Source organism: Lissotriton helveticus, chromosome 11 (assembly GCF_964261635.1).
Source record: "Lissotriton helveticus chromosome 11, aLisHel1.1, whole genome shotgun sequence".
NCBI classification, from domain to species: Eukaryota; Metazoa; Chordata; class Amphibia; order Caudata; family Salamandridae; genus Lissotriton; species Lissotriton helveticus.
The window spans coordinates 128312829-128335216 of record NC_136072.1 but is presented as its reverse complement, the minus strand read 5'-3'; the positions used below and the strand labels follow the sequence as shown (position 1 = coordinate 128335216).

General features: G+C 44.5%; 1 protein-coding gene across 1 annotated transcript in view; it reads left to right on the top strand.

Annotated features, from left to right (window-relative positions):
- LOC144792135 (fetuin-B-like) overlaps positions 1 to 22388 on the top strand; it is a 183761-nt gene that overhangs the window by 4314 nt on the left and 157059 nt on the right. The window contains exons 2-4 of the mRNA XM_078667011.1: positions 13529 to 13636; positions 18567 to 18654; positions 21368 to 21531. Coding sequence (XP_078523137.1) covers positions 13529 to 13636; positions 18567 to 18654; positions 21368 to 21531 — 360 coding nt within the window. The remainder of the gene's footprint in view (positions 1 to 13528; positions 13637 to 18566; positions 18655 to 21367; positions 21532 to 22388) is intronic.

The following is a 22388-nucleotide window of genomic DNA, read 5'->3' as shown; positions in this document are numbered from 1 at the left end:
AAAAGTGGTCCTCCCAAGTATTTGCATCCAAAAAGAGGTCCTTGGCATCCCCACTTATCTTTCAGCCTTTAGCTATTATGCGCCAAAAACCTTCTTGATCTTTGGATGTGGCCGCTTCGAATAGGTCTGTCCAAGTGTTGTCCTCCCATATTTTTTTTAACGTGAGCTAGGGTTTGCTTATATTTAGTTCTTTTCTCCCTTATAATTGTTACGTTATTCTCTTTTATTGACAGTATAAGGTCAGCCTTTGCCTCCCGACACTCCGTTATACCATGGGTTAGCGCCTGGTTTTACACCTGTTCCTACTCTACTGTGTTCCCCTGGTAATTTATTTAGTACTGGTACCAGTGCCTCCTGCAATAGTTGGTGGGTGTGCAGCCATTATCGAAAATTCAGCTTCTGGGGCATCTAGGTGTAATTGGACAGTGTCAGCAAAGATGTTATATATTTGCATCATGGATTCAACCTTTCCTGCTATATTTGGCCATTTTAGAGCACGACGGTTGTTGCTCACTATGCTAACATCAAGGGAGGAAATCATTTCCTCATTATCCCATACTTTACCAATGAAAAGGTCTGGTATTACCGACAAATGTAGAGGACGGTGATCACTATCAGCCCTGTCATCAACTTTCATATCTAATATGTTTGTCCAGAACTTAACAGATGCTAATATGTAATCAATACTACTCCTATAGTTACCTCTACAAAAGGTTGGGATATTTGGTTTGTCCGAAGGTAACCGGCCATTGCAAGCTCTAAGCCCTTGACCTGTGATTAGTTTCGTAATCTGCGCAGCTGCTACAGAGCAGGACACTAGCGGAGAACTTTGTAGAGCTGGAATATTATTATCGATATCCTCATCTTGAAAAGGTTGTCGAACCCCACCACTGGTTCGAACTTACAATTAAAATTGCCCCCTATAATTACCATTGCACCTGTCTCTATTGAGTTCAAAATTGAGTCTAGTTGATTTGTTACTACAGATTCCTTTGTAGTTGGACTTGGCCTGTTATAAATATTAATTAGATATAATATTTTTTGTCCTGTGTTTTTATTTTTACACAGGCCAGATCCTCAGATGGTATATGCAGTGCAGTTGATTCTATTTTGAAGGTTAACCCAATCCATATAGTGAGGCCCCCCCGAGGCCCTACCGTTGATGGAATAGCATTTACATTAAAAGTCTTATACCCTACCCTATGCGGGATTTCCAAGGCCCAGGTTTCTTGTAAAAATAGGATGTCACTATTTTCTGTATATTCCATCCATTCTGTGTCTCTAAGGTTCCTAATTAATCCTGCTATATTCCAGGATGTAAATCTCATAGCTTTCCCACTATTTGCTCCCGAGCTTGTTATGTTTGGCCTGTTAACGCTAATAACTGGTTCAGGGGAAGGAATTGTGGGCATAAACAATGTCCAATGTAGCTCCTCCTCCCTAGCAGTTATGCGTAACTTATTCGTATTATGGACGACTGACTCCCCCTGTCCCTCCTCTTGGTGATGTGTATTGATGGGGCATATTTGTCCCCTACTTCTATTTGTTACATTTTTTACTGGAGGGGGGGTTTTCACCGACCATAAAGGTCATTCCCCTGCATCCAGAGTAGATAAGGCTTAAAACCTATTCATAGATAATATTGGTGTATCATCAATGACTAGTGGCCTGGTATTTGGTTTATAGAAATACCCTAGCGGGAGAGCACTAATGCAGGTGTTTTGGGTAAAGGCTTCCTCTCTGATATTCAGTAGCGATCGAACCATCTGCGGGCAACGGACGTTTACTATTATACAATCGCCATCTATATTCTTGGGGGAATCACCAACCCACCCTACTCTGCGGACCATCAAGATTTCATTGGTATTATGTTGACAACATTTTTTGTGTTTTGCCAACCAGTAAACTGTTTTATTTCAGAGAGTCGTCCAAGATTCGTTCAGCCCATTTTTTTAACGCTGGAACCCCTACTAAGATTAATACATATGGACATGAGGCAGGTGGTAGGCCTAGGATATCAGAGCTTGAATACAGAGATCTATCTTGTGAATTCTTTATTCTATCTGCCCTGATCTTTTTTTGGATTGGTTTAAGATTTAATTATTTCCATTCAGAACATCAGTTCCCCTCATTGCTATGGTGCATTAATCTCGCTTTTTGGTCGCCCCGATATCCGAGAGATACTGAGCCCTCTCTAATTTGGGGAAAGACTGAGCTTCGTATTTACACTCCTTGGCGTCATGTAATTCTGCAGGCAGCCAGTCGGATGTATTCCACCTCTAAGGCCCCTTTAGTCATCCCATATTCCGGGCTTGGAATTTTGATATAGAGGCTAAGCCCTTTTTGGTGGTTACGCAATTTTGTGTTTCAATATCGACGGAGGAAACCCGTATTTGCAAAGAATTGCATCCATTGCGCCCTGACGAAGGAAATTGGACCCTTGTCCTACTCCAAAACGCGCGTCGGTGCTTGTTCTTCTGTTATTGTCTTCAGTGTTAGTATATATTGTAACCTCTGTGAATATTGTAATGTTTTTGTATCTTAGTTTGATGTATTTTGTGTTGTGGACGGTTTGATGTATGCGTGTGGATATGTGTGGAATGAGTAGGATTGGAATGACCTTCATGTATATATTTGTGTTTGGGGCTTCAAGTAAATATTTAGGATGTACAGATAACTAATGTGTATATGGTATAAATAGCATGTTGAAACTTATGACTCAATGATAATAATAAAAGAATTGTTTATATAATTCGGGTTTGGGACAATTTTGATGTCTATGTAACGAATTGAGGTAATACCCATTTGTTAAAATTATCGCTAGGGAGAGGTTTTGTGTTTTTGCTATTGACCCGTGGCAGGTAACAGCGTGGCAGGCAAAGTTTGAAGGGCTGGGCGTAATTTTATCAAATCAGATCCACTGCTAGGGCCCTTGCTTGGTATATTTCTTCAGAAATAAGACAGAAGGAAACATTGATTCCTCTATACGCCATCATGAACTGTGGGAGGTTGGAAGACGAGTTCTGATGAAAGAGAAAAACATAGCATCCAACATTTTAAAAATAATTGCTTGGATAAGTTTTAATGTGTTCTAATAGCAAAGAGAAACATTTATATTGATCAAAACAATAAAGTGTTTCACATTTCAGGAGGCAAGTAGCCAGGGAATGTGGGATTACACATGACTTACATTACATATTTTTTAAGTATTTATTTTCTCTGTTTCTGTATACTATCCCTTAGGGTTGTGTTATCTCTTTTAGATCGGGCACTGGAGATCTCCTTCCAAATACTGGATGAGGAAAAGGCATTCAGCAAGGTCAAATGGGTTAATTTGTAGGCTTTGCTCACTAATTCTTGCCGTAGCTGTTAAGAGGGTTGGTAGTGAGTCTCTATGAGTGCCCATTGTCACCCCTTATTAATAATTTGCCATTTCAGGGGGATTCTCTATAGAAGTGGTATCCACCAGTGCTACCACCTCTTCCCTTTGGTTTTTGCTATGTTAATCGAGATATTCATGTCTCAGATGATGGGGCATAGCAGAATACTATAAACCAGTGGCTCTTAACCTTTTGACTTCCATGGACTCCCAGTTAATCACTACTGGATCTAGGTAACTCCCACTGAACCAATATTGTAAGCCGGTGACCCCATACTGAGTCATTACTGGAAGCCGACGACCCCAGCCTAAGCATTTTTGTTGACTTGAACAACAAAATAATACACAAAAAATACAGAAATACACATTTATCTAAGAAACACACAAATACTGAAATATTTCCTTTAAATCACAAACACATACAAAAAAAACAAAATGTAATTTTTTTTATTGGAAAGTTGGAGCTTTTCTAAAGTCAATTGAGGCCACTCATCATCCATACTGTATTGTGTCTGATGTATTTATACTGCTGCCACGAATCAATCTGAGAATACTAACTTAGGGGCCTATTAGGATGGCGGACGGACCTGCGTCAGTCCGCCACCCCCGAGGTGGAGGAACCGTCTGCAGGGGCAGCGGTAGTCTCTACAGTGCAATTAGGATGTGACCGCCACCCTGGCGGTCACATCCTGTATCTTTAACCTTGCGACCGGTGCTGCTTGAAGCAGCACCCGCCGCAAGGTTAAAAAAGCATGTTTAACATTTACATGCACAAAGCAGCAGGCACAAAGCGGTGCCTGCCACTTTGTGCATGTAAATGCTGGGGGGTACCATAGGTACCCCCCAAGTGCACCCCCCACCCCCGACACCCTGGGGGCCCGCAACGGGCCCCAAATGCCAAAGACCACATGCTTTTCCACGGCGGAAAACCCGCTGTGGAAAAGCATGTTTCCCGTTGCATCCTAATATGGCTGGCGGTGTCTGATAGACACCGCCACCATATTAGAGCTTTTCTGCCGCGGGACCGCGGCGGAAAATCGCGGACGGTCTCCCCGTCCGCAGATAACCCCCCTTCCATCCTAATCTGGCGGGGGCCTTTTCTCTCACCACAGCGGTGAATCCGCTTCCTACGGGCCGGCGGTGGCTTCCGCCGGCCCGGAGGATGCGGATTCACCTCAATCCTAATCGGGCCCTTAATTTGTAGCCTCCAATTTCAAATTCCCTCACATTTACAGCACGTTTTAAAATGTTCGATTTTAAATTTTGCTTCTTTATTTATATAAATGTTATTAATCTGTTAATATTATTTTATTTTCTGAGCAGTCACGGACCCCCTAAGTAGGATCCACAGGTTAAGAACCACTGCTTTAAATTATTTAAATATTGGCAAGTCCAAATCTCCAAGGGGCCGATTTGCAAAGTAATACCACAGGAGTACTCTTTTTAGTACTGGTTGGTGTCTTTGTGAATCTGTGGAAGCATTCAACTCCCAATTAAAAAAAGATGAAAAAGGACACTGTCCTTTCTATTTATGTAACTCGTCTGTGAAAATTAACTGAATAATCCCATTTTATTCGTTGTTTTTGGGTACTTATCAGACATGTGTAAGTGTAAAAGCCTACTACAGGAGTATTACTTCATACCTCTAAATGCCTTTCTGAATCTGCTTTTTTTCTTTTTCTTTTTTTTTTTGCATTTGTATGGCGCTCAGCTACCCAACAAGGGTTTCCCGGCGCCTTTGACATTAAGTTGGTCAAAGGAAGATGCTGAAGTTGGTTGTTTAGCACAGTTGTTTCTGAAACAGCCAGGTTTTTACGTATTTCCGGAATTTGGTGTAGCTATCCTCTTTCCGGATATGAAAGGGAAGTGAGTTCCATAAGATTGGTCCTCCGACAGAAAAGGATTTCCCTCCAGTTCTTTGTAATTTAAATCTGGGGACGGCGAAGTTCGAGGCCGTTTGGGAGCGAAGGTTTCTTGTTGGCAGGTAGGGAAAGGCTAAGGCTTGTAGATAGGCGGGAGCCGTTTTGTTTTTAATTTTGAACATGTAGCTCAGGGTTTTGAAGCTGATCCGATGTTCAACCCTGAGCCAATGTAATTCGTTCAGGTGTTTTGATACTCTTTCCGACTTTTGGATCCTGCACAAGAGTCTTGCAGCAGAATTTTGAATCATTTGGAGTCGCTTAATTACTGCTAGGTTAGAGCTAAGATAAAGGATATTTCCGTAGTCAATTCGCGATGTTATTAGTGCGTTGACTACGGTTTTTTGCGTGTCAGGGGGCAGCATCCAGATGATTTTTTTTAACCATTTTATTATGGTGAAACAGAGTCCTGCGACTTTATTTGCCTGCTGTTTCATAGACAGGGTATTGTCTATAATAACCCCTAAGTTTCTCACCTGAGTAGCTGGCGGGGGAATATTACCCAGTTCAGGCGGCCAGTGGGAGGGGTTCCATAGTTCCTCGTTTCTTCCCAGTAGGAGTACCTCGGTTTTATCCCCATTTAATTTCAACTGGTTGGTGGTCATCCAGTTGAAAATTTTTTGGAGTCCGTTTTTGAGAAGGGAGGGGGCTAACGGGTTTGACTCAGAGAGGGAGAAAATAATTTGGGAGTCGTCAGCGTAGATCATTAAAGTCAGGCCTGCGCCATCGGCCAGTTCTGCCAGTGGTCTAAGGTACAAGTTAAAAAACAGCGGGCTCAAGATGGAGCCTTGTGGTACTCCATGTGGAGTGGGGAAGATGTCTGAACTTGCGATACTGGATTTAATCTGGAAGGTTCTTTCGGAAAGAAAGGACTTGATCCACTGTAAGGCGTCATTGCGAATGCCGTTTTTCTCTAGGGTAGCCAGAAGAGTTTTGTGTGATATGGTGTCAAACGCCGCACTCAAATCTAAAAGAATGAGTGCGACCGTTTGACCCCTGTCCAGGAGTTGTCGAATTTTTTCCGTCACACCCAGTAGGGAAGTCTCCGTGGAGTATCCTGCTCTGAAGCCAGACTGTGAGGGGTGAAGGAGATTGTTGTCCTCTGAAAAAGAGGTGAGGGCGGAGTGTATGTGCCTTTCCATGGGTTTGGAAAAGGCAGGGAGCAGAGATATAGGCCGATAATTAGAGAGAACTGTCGGGTCGGATGATGGCTTCTTCAGTAGTGGGGTCACCACTGCATGCTTCCAGCTTGATGGGACGGTGGAGGCTTGGAGGGAAGCATTAAGCATGTCTGTTATGGCAGTCAGGGGGGTAGGGTCAAGTTGTTTTAGAATACTCACAGGGAGAGGGTCGCAGGGGGAGCCTGATGAGACGGACTTTAGGGAGGTTTGTAGGGAGTCCATAGTTACCAGGGGCCAGTTTTCCAGGGTGTTTACTTTTTCTGAAGACATGGGAATATCCTGGTGTGTAGTTAATCAAAAAGAGACTAGCTCGAAATAGGTAAAGATATCAAAAATTAAATTAATTTTTAGTTCAAGGACTCAAGTATGCTTTGTCACGGGTTAGTGGCACCTGGTAGGTGTGCTCATGAAGCCCTCACCCACCAACCTAGTTGGTGGCATGCTTCATCATCGGGCCCACCCAGTGACACCTAGCGTGTCCCGGGTGTGCTTCGACGCCTGATTGCAGCGGAGCAGGTATGTCGCTGAGTGTGCGGTGAAGAGTGTTATGGGAAGTGAGTTTAAAACGGCTTGGCGGGGATCCCAGTGCCCGGAGGCAAATTATACTTTAATAGCTGGGTCACCGTCAGCGGTTAAAAATAAGGCTGTTGGATGTTAGAGGCGGGTTACGACCTCCCACATCCTGGGATATGTCAACATGTTTCAGCCAGTGCCTTATGACTAAGCTGGCTTTCTTCAGGACGGATAAAATACGTGTGTGTGATTAAAACTAGTGGGTGTATATTTCAGACTATGTGTATACACGCCCTAAAGTGTTTTCTATGTGTGAGTGGGGGATTCCCATCTCAAAACACCTGTACATATAACATATAAAAACAAGGACAAAACACACAAGGAGAAAAAAGAGTCACTTGACTGTATAGCAATGTATACATCTGGTTGCCGACTTTATAGCGTGGTTGGTGCTGGCTATAAGCGGCTATAGTGTAATGGTATTGGTGATACCATTATTGTGGGGTTCGCACTGGATTTCGAAGGTGAAGTGGCTAAAACACGGTATGTACATAAATAGTGCATAGTGCTAGAAAAGGAAAACACAAGAATTCTTTCTTACGCTAGTTTTAGAAATGTGCTACTTCAAGGTTGAGAAGTGGCAAGGATTGACCCTGTGGGGTAAAAAACAAGGGTTTTGCCACTTAGATTAAGAGGAAACCTGTGGGAGAGAAAACGCTTACCAGTGATGAGGATGGTCTATCATGATACTCACAGAATTGTTGGCCAAAATGGACTTCAACCCTGACACGCAACTCCTGGTGGGGTTAGATGTGGAGAGCCTATACACCAGTCTCCCACAGGACGCAACTTTGAAAGTTCTTCACGACGTCCTAATGGCATCCCCCTGGCCCTACCACACCCCTAGGGATTTCATACTGGCGTGTGCCACACTGGCCCTTAAATGAAACTATTTCGAATACGAAGGCAACTTCTACTTACAAACGAATGGAACGTCCATGGGCAGCGTTTTTGCCCCCAGCGTGGCAGGATTGTATGTACACCACTTTGAAAGCACCAACATCGCTGCGGCCACTAACCCGTTCAACCATCACATCCTGAAATGGCACAGATACATTGATGATATCCTGGTTATTTGGCAGGGTTCACAGATTGACCTTGACAGATTCATGATCTGGCTCAACACCAGGGATCAATATCTGAATTTTACAGGTACAGCTAGCAATGAACTACTGCCCTTCCTGGATTTGGACATCAGAGCAAAAGATGGGACCCTGATCACGACAACATACTACAAACCAACCGCAAGGAATGCTTTGCTTCATTTCACAAGCTTCCACCCCCGTCCTCTCAAGGAAAACTTACAGTTTGGCCAGTTCCTAAGAATCCGGAGAAACTGCACCAACGTGAGTGACTACAAATCACAATCAGCCGATCTGGCCACAAAACTAGAAAACCGTGGCTATCCCAAAACCATCGTCCGTAAAACCCAGAAAAGGGCGAGAAATCAGAACCGTGATGCCCTTCTCGGGACACACGTAAAGGAGGATCAGGAACAACCAATCACTTGTGTTACCACCTACAATACGGCGTCAAACGAAGTAGCGAAAATCATTAAAAAACATTGGAGGATAATCAACTCTGGCCAAAGGAAATGGGACACACCAAGATTTGCCTACAAGAGGAACAAGAACCTCAAGGACCAACTAGTGAGCACCCGACCAAGACCGCCGCCCAAACAACCTATGAACACCATTCTGAATGCGTGGGGACTGCCCAAAGTCATCGGACACTACCCCTGCAACGACTGCAGTGTATGTCACCTGACTACACACACCAAAACCCTGAACCTTGAGCCCAATAAAATCTGGACCCAGCTCAACCACACCAACTGCAACTCACGCAATGTAATATACCTTCTAACCTCCACGTGTGGCCTCCGTTACGTGGGAATGACCACACGGAAAATCAAAACCAGAATCACTGAGCATCGAAGTACCATAAGATGCAAGAAGAATGTGAGCAAACTAACTAACCACTTCATCACCCACTGCCACACACCCAATGACTTAAACTGGACAGTGATTGAGCAAATCCCCGAAAGTACCATTGAAAATGACAAGAAACTCCTGGGCAAAGAACAGCGATGGATATATCGCCTTTCAACAGCTACCAATGGCCTTAACGATGCCATCCCCTGGAACTCCCTGGCATATACGTGACCTTTGGACCATGTTGCCAACTTCCTGACCCCACTAGAAACTCCTTGTATGGTTCCCCTGAACATAGAGTCTCATACCTCAAAATACTGTTGTTACAAATCCCACCTTAATCTATGGCCCTGACTCTGTGCCACCAATGTCTGAACATATCATGATATGTACCAAGGCGGCACTCATTAGATACTTAGACACTTGCGAATGCCATGCGCGAATGCGGCACTTATTAGATAATTGTGATCGCGCATGCGCGAATATATAGCGCACGCACGCTCAATGAGGCGCGCATGCGCGGAGATAACACTTTTCCGCGCATGCGCGATGCTAGCGCATTGTACCACTCATGCGCGAAGCTCCACCACTGCTCCTCGCACACCTGAGCGCTCGCGAGCGCGATGACTCGGCAGATCGAGTCTCTCTACCCTTTCCCCTACTATGCAGGTGATAACAATCATACAATCAACTACAGTATAAAACCTCCACCACTATGGCCATTACTCACCGGTTCTGCGAAGGAGGCACTACAGGTCCACAGCAGGCTCTGGCCAACAATTCTGTGAGTATCATGATCGACCATCCTCATCACTGGTAAGCGTTTTCTCTCCCACAGGTTTCCTCTTAATCTAAGTGGCAAAACCCTTGTTTTTTACCCCACAGGGTCAATCCTTGCCACTTCTCAACCTTGAAGTAGCACATTTCTAAAACTAGCGTAAGAAAGAATTCTTGTGTTTTCCTTTTCTAGCACTATGCACTATTTATGTACATACCGTGTTTTAGCCACTTCACCTTCGAAATCCAGTGCGAACCCCACAATAATGGTATCACCAATACCATTACACTATAGCCGCTTATAGCCAGCACCAACCACGCTATAAAGTCGGCAACCAGATGTATACATTGCTATACAGTCAAGTGACTCTTTTTTTCTCCTTGTGTGTTTTGTCCTTGTTTTTATATGTTATATGTACAGGTGTTTTGAGATGGGAATCCCCCACTCACACATAGAAAAACACTTTAGGGCGTGTATACACATAGTCTGAAATATACACCCACTAGTTTTAATCACACACACGTATTTTATCCGTCCTGAAGAAAGCCAGCTTAGTCATAAGGCACTGGCTGAAACATGTTGACATATCCTAGGATGTGGGAGGTCGTAACCCGCCTCTAACATCCAACAGCCTTATTTTTAACACGCTGACGGTGACCCAGCTATTAAAGTATAATTTTCCTCCGGGCACTGGGATCCCCGCCAAGCCGTTTTAAACTCACTTCCCATAACACTCTTCACCGCACACTCAGCGACATACCTGCTCCGCTGCAATCAGGCGTCGAAGCACACCCGGGACACGCTAGGTGTCACTGGGTGGGCCCGATGATGAAGCATGCCACCAACTAGGTTGGTGGGTGAGGGCTTCATGAGCACACCTACCAGGTGCCACTAACCCGTGACAAAGCATACTTGAGTCCTTGAACTAAAAATTAATTTAATTTTTGTTATCTTTACCTATTTCGAGCTAGTCTCTTTTTGATTAACTACATATAAACCGGGGGATATGGACTAGCTTTCTGGTCCTCTCTCTCTCTCTTGATACACGAATATCCTGGTGTGAACAGTTGCTGAAGGGCCTGGTCGTGATGTTGATGATAATATTCTCAATTTTATCATTAAAAAATGTCGCAAAGTCCTGACATTGTTTTTTGGTTAGGGGATTGGCGGTAGCAGTTGTTTGGGCCCCAGCTAGGTCCTTTACTGTATTGAATAGAGTCTTTGCTTTATTTGTGGCATTGTTGATGGAGTTTGCCACGTATAGGGCCCGTGCTTTGATGCAAGAGGAGTGATATGCGTTTCTCGCCTTATTGTATATAATCTTTTTTTCAGGGTTGTAATCTTTGCGCCAGTTTCTTTCTAGTGCTTTACACTTAGATTTATCAACTTTGAGAAGTTCGTTAAACCAGGGGGCTGGGGGCGGTGGAAGTTTTTGTTTGCCTTTGATAGGGGGAGGCATTGATTGACTGCGGATTCTAGTCACTGGTTTGTGGTTACATCTAGACTTTCCACGTTTTGATCCTGGGAGGGTGTGCTAATTGTTAGCACTTGATTCAGTTTATTAATGTCGAGTAGTTTCCAGTTTCTCATGGGGTTTGAAGACCATGTAGTATGTCTGGGGGAGGGAGTTCTGGCTAGACTGAAACTGATAAGGTGATGGTCTGACCAGCATATAGGACTGGTTAGAGTCCATTGTAATTCTGGGAGATTTGAGATTATGGAGTCTAGTAGATGCCCTGCCTTGTGCGTGGGACCGGAGTTGAGGAGTGATAGGTTTAAGGCCATTAGATCATCTATTAGATTGCAACAGGCCAGGTTGGTTGGGTCCTCAAGATGCAGATTTAGGTCCCTTAGGAGTGTAAAAGTTTTGTAGTCTAATATAAGTGGCGAGATATAGTTTGCTAGGCTGGCTGTCCAGGTAGTGGCGTACCCAGGAGGTCTATATATTAAGAGGCCGGAGAACGTAAAATTTGGGTTCAGAGTAATTTGAAAGGAGGCAGCTTCACAGTCTGGGATGTTCACTGGGAGCATGTTGCAGATAAAGTCTTTGCAGTATATGATCGCGATACCCCCGCCCACTTGGCCTTGTCGGTCTTTTCTTGCTATGGCATAGTTGTCTGGGAGAGCTGTTGCCACATCCGGGCCGGAGCTGTCATGTAGCCAAGTTTCTGTGAGGAAGAGAGCACTAGGTGCTTCTTCTACTAGAAGGCTGAAGATATCTAGTTTGTGCTGTGGCAGGGATCTGCAATTTACGGAAAAAAAGGAGTAGGCGCCGCTCGAGCGTTTGGGGCGTTTAGATAGAGTTTGGGTATGACTTTCTGGGTCTGGGTAAGGTTGGATATTAGTAAGTAGAACGTTACAATTTGGGCAGTGTGTGACGCCCAGAGGTGAAAGTACAATACAATCATGATTTGGGGCGGGACGTAACGCTTTAAGTTGCAAGGAGCTCATACCTGGGAAGTTGTCTGTGGAGCATTCTCTGCCCCATGCCCCGTCCTGTCCCGGATGGGCCCAGACGGGCCCAGACGGGCATGTCTTAGGCTAGTCTTTGGCGCAGCTTTGGCGCGGCTGCTGCGCGTCTACGCTGCGCGTCATCTGCTGTGACTGGTTTTTGTAGAGGCCGGGCTTTTGTTCAGCTCCGCCTCTACAACTCAGTTTGCCCAATCGGTGCCTGCCCCAGCCAGGAAGCCGGAAGAAGGTACCGCCCTGCACCCTCCCCACAAACAAACCTAGCACTTGCGGAGGACCGGGGCTACAGGGGACCCAAATTATTCTTTCTGTCTCAAGGTATTTACGAGTTAAATTTCCACAATTAACTTCACTTAGTGCAATTTAGTAAAATCAAATTGGCGCAGTGAATTTAAAAAGTGAATTTCGCTCGAACATGCGTTCGATGTTCTGCGTTGTCAGATGAGGTACGATTTAAAAATCAGGAAGCGGAGTGACTCTCAATCAGTCATGCAGCTTTTGTTTAGCGTTGCAGCATGTACCGGCATAACAGCATTACCTTCAATCATCAATTTGTCAAATAGAAAGACTCTGAGTGAAGAAGCGCTTTTGTAGAGGCCGGGCTTTTGTTCAGCTCCGCCTCTACAACTCAGTTTGCCCAATCGGTGCCTGCCCCAGCCAGGAAGCCGGAAGAAGGTACCGCCCTGCACCCTCCCCACAAACAAGCCTAGCTCAGAGTGTAATTTTGACCTGCTATTTGAGTGTCATCTTCCATAGCTTACATGGGTTTTGAAGTATTTAATGGTTGTTACCAGGAACACCCTAGACTGGTGTCCTATCTTCCAGTATTTCTTGTGTCAACAACCCTTGCTAAAGGGGCATGCCTTGTGGGACCGAGTGGCATGCTCTTATAACCTCTTTTTAATGAATTTTCAATTAAGATCTTTTGAGCTTTAAAGAAACAAAAGCAGATAACTACTTTTAAAATAAATGAGTCCATAGTAATTTTGTTATGATTACTACCAACATAGGATTCGAAGTAATCACCATGGAAAATATGTGAAATGCATCAGCCGTAACTGTGTATCCACTAATTATATCACCTATTACCACCTTGGCCCTATATCCTGCCTAATACCATGTGGAAAAGTAATTACCACCGGCGGTCTTTAGCATGAGATTTATCACAGGGAGATTAATGGGGTAGATATAGGTAGAAAAGCAGTTTCAATGTTATGAGTTTCAAGAACTGAGTGGTTTATTTGATTCAACATTTTTACCCTCGTTTATAAATAAGCTCTATGTTCCATGTTTTTTAGGGTGCTGGAAATATCTATTATTTCACGCTTGATGTGCTTGAAACAGAATGCCATCTTATAAGTCGAAAGAGCTGGAAGGATTGCAACCTCACACCCTTAAATTATGCAGTAAGTACACTGAGTTAAAAATTTAAAGCAGACTGTACGCTTCACATAAGACATATTTGAAATACAATAGAATACAAATAGAGTCCAAAGTCTGAGATTTCTTGACAAGTCAAAATATGACATTTCTTTTGGTTAAGACAGGTATAAAATTTAAAAAAGTAAATACACATGCCACCATCAAACTAACCTTCATGCCATAGTCTGTAAACATCCCATGAATGTTTTTTGTCCAACTTGTGCAAGTAAATTCTGTATTCCACCTGTTAGCAAATGAGTCATTAGTTGTGTGGCCTGCACTAGTGTCCTCCACTGGGAACCAAAAACACCATTGTAGCGCTTGGACTTTCATAGGGTAGCAAAGCAGAGCAGTCCAAGGTCTACTCATGTGCGGTTGTTTGGGCTGCTCTGCTTCGCTACCCTATGACAGTCAAGCACTACAATGGGGTGTTTTGTTACCAGTGGAGGACAAATGTCGACCCATTATTTGTGCAGGCCACACAACTAATGACTCATTTTCTAACATTGGTGTTCAGCGGCGAGATACATAGTATCCCATTTTGGTATGCATTGATAGCATTTGCCACGTATTACCTATGCATTAATGGGCAAATATTAGAGTGCAAGGCTCTGAGAATGGTTCAAAGGTTTAGTCATGTGAACTAAAGGTATGAGAATGGAAAGCCCCTGCACCCTACCCACACATGTCATGTTAAGAAATGTAGGCTCCATGTTTAAACTGTGTTGTTATGACTGGTTTGCATTCACAAAGGGTGGGATGTCGGGGATAGTCTTGCACAGAGTGTTTCCATAAAGTTGTTCCAGGCCATGGTGTACGCTGTGAACCCTAACACTACACACACTAGGCCTGCATGAGGAGGATATTCTTCTCTAGAGGTTTAGGGACTGCAACTGATATCCACACCACAGATTGGGGTGTAGGGGTGGACCCTACTTTGTGGGGTGAGGGAGGTGATTAGGGGAACAACAGTGGGAAGAGGGTGTGAGAAAGGTGCTGTTCCCATGGTTCCTATAGATTATATGGTGGTGAGGGTGAGCAAACAGGTGTGGCCCATGAGGTGGGTGGCCCTAAAGGAGGGTGGTTCCCAAAATAGGAGGTATAGTGGTTGCCTTAGGTTTCCTAGGCGGGCTAAGTAACTGACCCTGAGGATATCTGAAAGGAGGTGATGGAGGAGGGTTAGTAGTGAACCCTGATGTATCAGGGTAGGGTAGATGGTTATCCCAGGAAGCGGTGTAGATTTGAACCTGAGGAGGTGACTGGCACAGTGCCTGGCCAAGTGACCACTAACGTAGGTCCTGTTTGGGGCACTCTGTGCGGTAGATGAGTGACAGGCTACAGATGCAGACCCCTGCCTGGTGCCCTGTAGGTGTACAAGCCCTGAGATGTGTCCCGGGGCCCCTTAAGGTGGCAGTTTGGGGAGGTGTTATCCCAACAATGTGCAAAAGGCAGGTCCGCCTGCGTTGGTGCAATTCGCTGTCACCCTGAGCCAGGTGGGGCCTATCTTAGGTGAAGGGACACTGTGCATCAGGTTGAGTTGAGGTAGCCACTGCTGTCCCTGACTGTCGATGAGGGACAGGCTGCAGAGGACTGTGCCGGGCAGACCTCTAAAGGTCGAACTACTCCGAAGCCAGGTGGGGCCTATCTTAGGTGAAGGGACCCTGTACTGCAGACTGGGGTGGTGCAGGACTACCAGGAATATTCAGGGTTCCTTGACGGTCTCCCGAGGCTCTGCTGGGAGACCAGGGAGGGTCCAAAGAGGTGGGCCTGGCTGAAACTGGCGAAGGCTCATGGGCTCTCCAAAGGCACTCAGAGAGGGGAGCCCATTCTCTCAGAGAAAAGGCTGCAGAGGCCCTGTTCTCCTAGCAGAGAACAAAGATAGGGTCTAGGAGGCTCATTATGATGGCAGGAGGACCGCCGGGCCGGCGGTGAGGTCTGCCGTCCCTGCGGATCGTGATTCTCACACCGCCAGATTACGATGGCGGTAGGATTCAGACCACGACCACAGTGGAGGCAAAGCTCGTCCGACACAGAACCACCACAGGCAATCATTACGATTGCCCGGCGGAGCGGTCTGCATCCATAAAATGGTGGTAATGCCTAGCAAGCACCATCTGCCAAATTATTATGAGGTCTCCAGCCAGCCTTTCCGCGGAGGTGCAACTGCTGTTGAAAGGCAGGCGAAGTTTGCTTTTGGGGGCCCGTTGCGGGCCCCCTTGTGTTATGGGAGGGTACCCATGGTACCCCCCACATTTCACTGCACCAAGTGGCAGGCACAGTGTAGTGCCTGTCATGTAGTGCAGTGAAATGCACGACATGCTCTATTTGACATTGCGGCGGTGTTGCTGTCAGCGGTCACCGCAGCAATGTTAAGAGTGCCGCACAAGACTGCCGCGGTGGCGGTCCCATCATAGTGGGGTATGCGGGACCGCCGCATGCATGGCAGACGGTCCTGGTTTACACCTCCATGGTGGATGGAGCCAATCCGTCCACCATCGTAATGAGCCCCCTAGTTTCCTGGTGTGGTTTCCATGTGGAACTACCAACGGAGAGTGAGCTGCAGGCTGTCTGACGACGTACCTTCAGTGTTCCTCCCCTGACACTGCCAGTGTGGTGGTGAGGCCAGCCTGAAGTCTTACCAGGGAGTCAGGCCAAGGGTGCATCTCTGCAAGGGAGAGGTACCAAAAGAAGTGAGTGGGCTGTACTTTCTTTATAGAAGACAGACATCCAGAAAGGGTGGTGGCAGCTAAAGACCCCAGTGGCATGCTGTGGATGAAGGTCAAAAGAGTCTGCATCTTCAAGATGCAGGGACCCAGAAGAAAGAGGGTTCTGGGTGGAATATTCTACAGAAGGGGACCAGTCAGTGACCCAGGGGATAGGTTCTAGACATATCCAGTGTGGAGGCATCATTGCTGAGGCACTGTACCCTTGTCCAAAAGAGTGGGGGGGAAATAGTGGTGCATGGCTGAGTAGGCCTAGTTCTGCTCAGTCCATTTAGACAAGTAGTGACCTAGCTGCATCTAGGCTAGCACCAGGAGTGTTCATAGTGCAGTTTGGGGTCCCTGTAGGAATAGGTGGTCTCATGGCTGGGTGAGGTAGGTGGTCTTAGCGGCCGACAATCAGCATAAGGCATCTGAGGAAGAGGACAACTGGCCAGGGCCGGACTGGGAACCACAACCAGCCCTGGCAAAGTGCTCAGCCGCCCCCCACTCAGGGGGGGGGGGGGGTGGAGATGCCGCCGAGGTCTTTGCCGGGGCCAGTTTCGGCCGATTTTGTTACAGGGCCGCAAAAACGGCCCTGTAACAAACACGGCCCCCAGGGGCCCAAAACCGGCCCCCATCCTTGCGGCCCACCGGGGGATTGCCCGGTGCCCGCAACGGCCAGTCCAGGTCTGCAACTGGCTGCCAACAGGCAGACAACTTGCTAGTAGGGTATCTGGTCAGAGCCCCTCTTCACTAGATATCACTTATAGTACCGCAAATTTCAAAGCGCTGTTCACTTGAAGTGCAAGTAATGCTGCCAAGTCTGCTGTTCAATCAAATTAATAACAAACTGAAATAAGCTTCCTCTTCCTGTTTCTTGGGTAATGAACCAAAATGTGGCCTTGCCTGTAACATATAGAAGTTTCTCACAGTATAAAAAAGATGTCTACAACGTCGGAGCTAGGCGGGATAATGTTTTAAATATGTACTTAGCAACATGTCCTACAGTAGGGCAAAAACAAACTCTTGCCTCTGCACTACAACAAGTTAAAGAGAGCTATGTAACAGCAGTGTACATTTACTATAAGACAAATAATGTATGCATCATTCTTTAAGCAGGTTAAGAAACTCTTTGAAAAATTCACAGATCATTCCGTCGACTGTGCGACAATTAGGAAAGTCTTTTCTTGAAGTCGCACTTCTGTTTATTTGTTCCATATTTGGCTGATATTTGCATACATTATTTGTCTTATAGTAAATTTACACTGCTGTTACATAGCTCTCTTTAACTTGTTGTAGTGCAGAGGCAACAGAGTTTGTTTTTGTCCAGTAGACTACCTTGCTAGTCCACGCTGAGCGGTTCAGAGGTATTTTCCGCTCGCCTCATTGCCCAACTGATTACTATCATTTGTTACTACTCATGCGGATTACAGGATAGTGCGCCCAGTAATTTTGGAACAATCAAAAAAAAAACTCATAGTCATATATATGTCCTACAGTAGGGGAACATCGTTTACAATGTGGTGTTTACACCGCGTTGCCTTTACAAAGATGCCATTACAACGCAAGTCGTTACTACGACTTGCGCTGGATGGCGCTGTTGTATAAGGAATATTGTAATTTTATATTCCAACACCTTCCCTACTGTTACGTGAACTGGTGTTGGAATACATAAAATTATAATATTCCACAATCCATGCCCTACAACGCAAGTCGTTGCAACGACTTGCGTTGTAATGGCAGCGTTGTCATGTACCACGATCTAAAAGATCGCGTTGTACTGACATACATCCCCTACAGTATGCAAGAATACAATGAACACATCACATGCGATGTTCATCACAGAAGCATACACATGCATCAAAGGCACACCCTTTCATTTAGCTCTTCTGAAGAGCAAAAAGGGAATGCAAGCTAGCAAGTTTGCTTATTTTAAAGCTGTTCATGCAATCAATGACTACAGTATTACTTTAAAATCATCCAAACCAAATTACAAAATAAAAAAAAAAACATTCGCAGCATTTAAAAATGAAATGTAGCCAACGCCTTAGAAAATCTGGGCCCTTGTATCCAGGTCTCTAGAGATTGATGTCCGAAAATAATTCCAAAATATGTTATAGTAGTACATATAAAAAAAAAAAAAGAAAAAGGTGTTCAAAATCAAAAGAAAATATTTATGTTCTATGCCTAACTTGCCAACATTTATTTCCAGATTTATGGACAGTGTAAAGCTATCCTGTATCTGAGTTTGCCTTGGAGGAGAGTCAAACTGTACGGTTATAACTGTATCATCAACCGAGGTATGCTTTTGTTTCTGTTATAGACTATGTATAGTCTATGTTATGCCTCTTTGTTGTTGATGTAATCCTTGGAGTGTTAAGTGCGTCACGTGGAATGTGTGTTGCTCTGACGTCCTGCGAGCAGTTCGAGAGAAGCTAGCCCAGTGCTGGCTACGCTGGTCTGATGGATGCATATATAAACACCTGTTTTAATAAAAAATTGTGAAAAAAAAAAAAGAGAATTAAACCCCTGTCACCGTGTGATGTACTCTCTTAACACTGGTGCCTAGTTGCAAGCATCCACCATGAACCCTGTCTGAGGTGATATTGTTTTTGTGCCTGTGCTGAAAATAGAAGAACTGAGCCATAACAGTGATTGTGCTGCCGTGGCTATCGCCTCCTCTAGTAAAGACTAAGGACTATTTTAAAATTTACGGTCACCAACACCTCTTTGTAACCAGGGGGACAGTTGTGGCTGTTTGGTGCGCGTGTACCTGTTGTTAGTCCTGGAATCTGTCATTGACGCGAGGCCTGGTGCATTACCCCAGCACTTGTACGAGACGTATTCCAGAACTATTATTCCCAAAAATTTGGATGAAGCTGGCAGGAGGAGCGCGTGCAGGTGCTCAAGAAATGTAACACAGACATTAAGCATGCCCTAGCTGCAATTTCTTTGTTCCATGTCGGCGTAGGCAGCGGGGAGTGTAGACGTGCTCCAGTGGTCACAACACAGGAAGCAGTATTAGAATTGTAAATGTGGCGCATTTGAGACGTGCTCTAGAGTTCCAAAGTTGAGGAACTAAGCTAAGGGGCATATTATCAAGGACCGGTGTTAAAATTATCCCCGTTTTATTGGCAGGAAACTGCCAATAAAACGGCGATAATGTGCTTGATAATAAGCCCTTGTTAATTCACATAGAAGCCCATGTTAACATCAGGACATGGGCTTCTATGGGAATTAACAAGGGCGTATTATCAAGCCCATTATCGCCGTTTTATCGTCAGTTTCCTGCTGATAATACACCCTTGTTAATTCCCATAGAAGCCCATGTTAACATCAGGACATGGGCTTCTATGGGAATTAACAAGGGCGTATTATCAAGCCCATTATCGCCGTTTTATCGTCAGTTTCCTGCCGATAAAACAGAGATTGATAATATGCACCTAAGGGGCATATTATCAAGGACCGGTGTTAAAATTATCCCCCCTAAGAAGCATATTATCAAGGACCGGTGTTAAAATTATCGCCGTTCTATCGGCAGGAAACTGCCGATAAAACTGCGATAATGGGCTTGATAATACACCCTTGTTAATTCCCATAGAAGCCCATGTCCTGATATTAACATGGGCTTCTATGGGAATTAACAAGGGTGTATTATGAAGCCCATTATCGCCGTTTTATCGGCAGTTTCCTGCCGATAAAACAGCAATAATTTTAACACCAGTCCTTGATAATATGCCCCCGAGCAACTTGAGCCAATGATCGTGTTTGGCATTTGGAGTAATTTTGAAGCAATCCCTCAGACTTGTAGCTGTTCTGCAGTGGAACGCATTGAAGTATTACCTTAAGAGAACTTTAAGGCACTATGAGGAGTGTGTTGAATTTTTAAGCACACAGTTAACTAATTAGTTCACATCCGGGGAGCAGTTGGAGAGAACCTTTGCTAGTGCCAGCTGTGCTATTCTGGTGGATGCATTCAAGAGAGTTAAACCCCTGTCACTGCGTGATGTACTCTCTTAACAGTTCCAATTCAAGATGGCGTCTGCATGTATGCGATTGACCATGAACGCCATTTTGAGATGGTAGTGGATTAAAAAAAAGGTTTGACATCTCAATAAACAGTAAATATGATGCTTACGGACACATGCATCAATGTTGCCGTTTGGAAATCCTTAATTGCGAAAATTAAGGAATCGCAATTAAGGATTCGCAAACGGCAATGCATGAATAATTTGCTTTTTTTTTAGCGAATCGGTAATTTTCCTTAATTGCGATTCACAATTTGCGAATCGTAATTAAGGAAAACCTTTCCCATTGATTCCTATGGGCCAAGAGGCCCAAAGGAATCAATGGGAAGGCATTTACAATTTGCGATTTTCAATTTGCGAATCGCAAATTGAAAATGCAATTTCAAGGGTGCAGGGCGGGGCCAAAGAACCCCTCCCTGCACCCCTGAAATTAAACGTAAGTGCAATTTACACACACACATGTCCCAAGGACATGTGTGTGTGTAACATGCAACTTTCAAAAATGCATTTTTGTGCATGTTTGAAGGTTTTCAGTAAATTAGCACGGGGTTCAACCTCATGCTAATTTACCCCTTCCAAATTACTAATTCGCAATTTAAAAATGATCATGCATTGCATTTCAGAAATCTGAAATTGCGATTTCTGAAATGCAATTGCAATTTTAGAAATCGCAACATGATTGCCATTTCTAAAATTGTGAAATACATGATGCATTCCACTTTTGATAATTGCATTCGCCAACGGCCGAAAATAGCGATTCGCACCATTTGCGAATGCAATTATCGTTGATGCATGTGCCCGTTAGTAACTTGACATGTGAACTAAACTCTAACTCCGCTGACTGCTATATCTTTACATTTTTGCCATTGTAGCATGATCTATACATGAGAAATGCATGTATTGTAATACCAATTATACAAATTGGCATAATGTAGCATGTGTACTGCAGCTGAGAAATAAATAATAGTTTTTTTCTCCTCCACAGTTCCGCTACCTTTAAATTCCTCAATATGTAAAGACTGCTCCGCTTTGTGCGAAGATCCTGCTTTCTACGAACCACTAGCTGATAAAATGGTTGCAAAATACAACAAAGAAAGCAATAACACTCATTACTACAAGGTGTATGTGGCAGAATTCGCATACATGGAGGTAACTACAAAATGTTTTCGCACTTGACCACAAAAGGTCATACATTCTTCAGAACTGTTATCTTGTTTTACAGGATACATTATTTATTCATCATGTGTTTGTTATTATTCTGTAGTATTCATAAGAAATTACCTACGGCACCTGCGAAACTCTCACTGTAATTTAGGATGTGGACATGCATACATGAAAATCATAACAACTCCAGAGGGTTGAGATTAAATGGTTATTAAAAGTTTTTTCAAGGCTCTAAAGACAAACAAATGCTCTTTTTGGTTTATCACAAATAAATGTAGATTTTTCCCTGCTCTGGCAGCTTAGATACAAAAAGTGCCACCACAGCCCTCTCCAGACAGAAGGAAGATGTCATGGAAGAGATGGGTGGAGGACTACAAGCTGCAAAAAGTTGAATATTGGAAGAGTTTGACTTCCAGCAGTTAGGGTGCAGTGCCACAGAAGGTCCTTGGCGCAAAGTGGAGGGAATTGAACCACAGGAGGCCAATGAGGTTGAACAAGAGTTTGTGTAATGTGATCCTATTCCCTTCACTTTTAATAGGAGTACAGCACTGATCTGAACGTGCTGTAATCTGTGCAAAACCCACACAATCTTTGAAAGATAAAGGAATGTGTCATAACCCATCCCTCAGGAAACACATACAGCTGCATCCACCAATCTGCTGGGGAAAAGAAAGAACAATTTGTATTTAATTTGACTGTGTTGAAGTAGAGATGTTGACACTACTCCAATGTAAGGTCATTAGGAGAGATGATCAACAGGAAAGCACAGGTTTCTCACAACAGTGCTCGATGACTACTCCTTGTGGCCAAACATTCATCCTGCAAAGAGGTGCTTTTTTCTT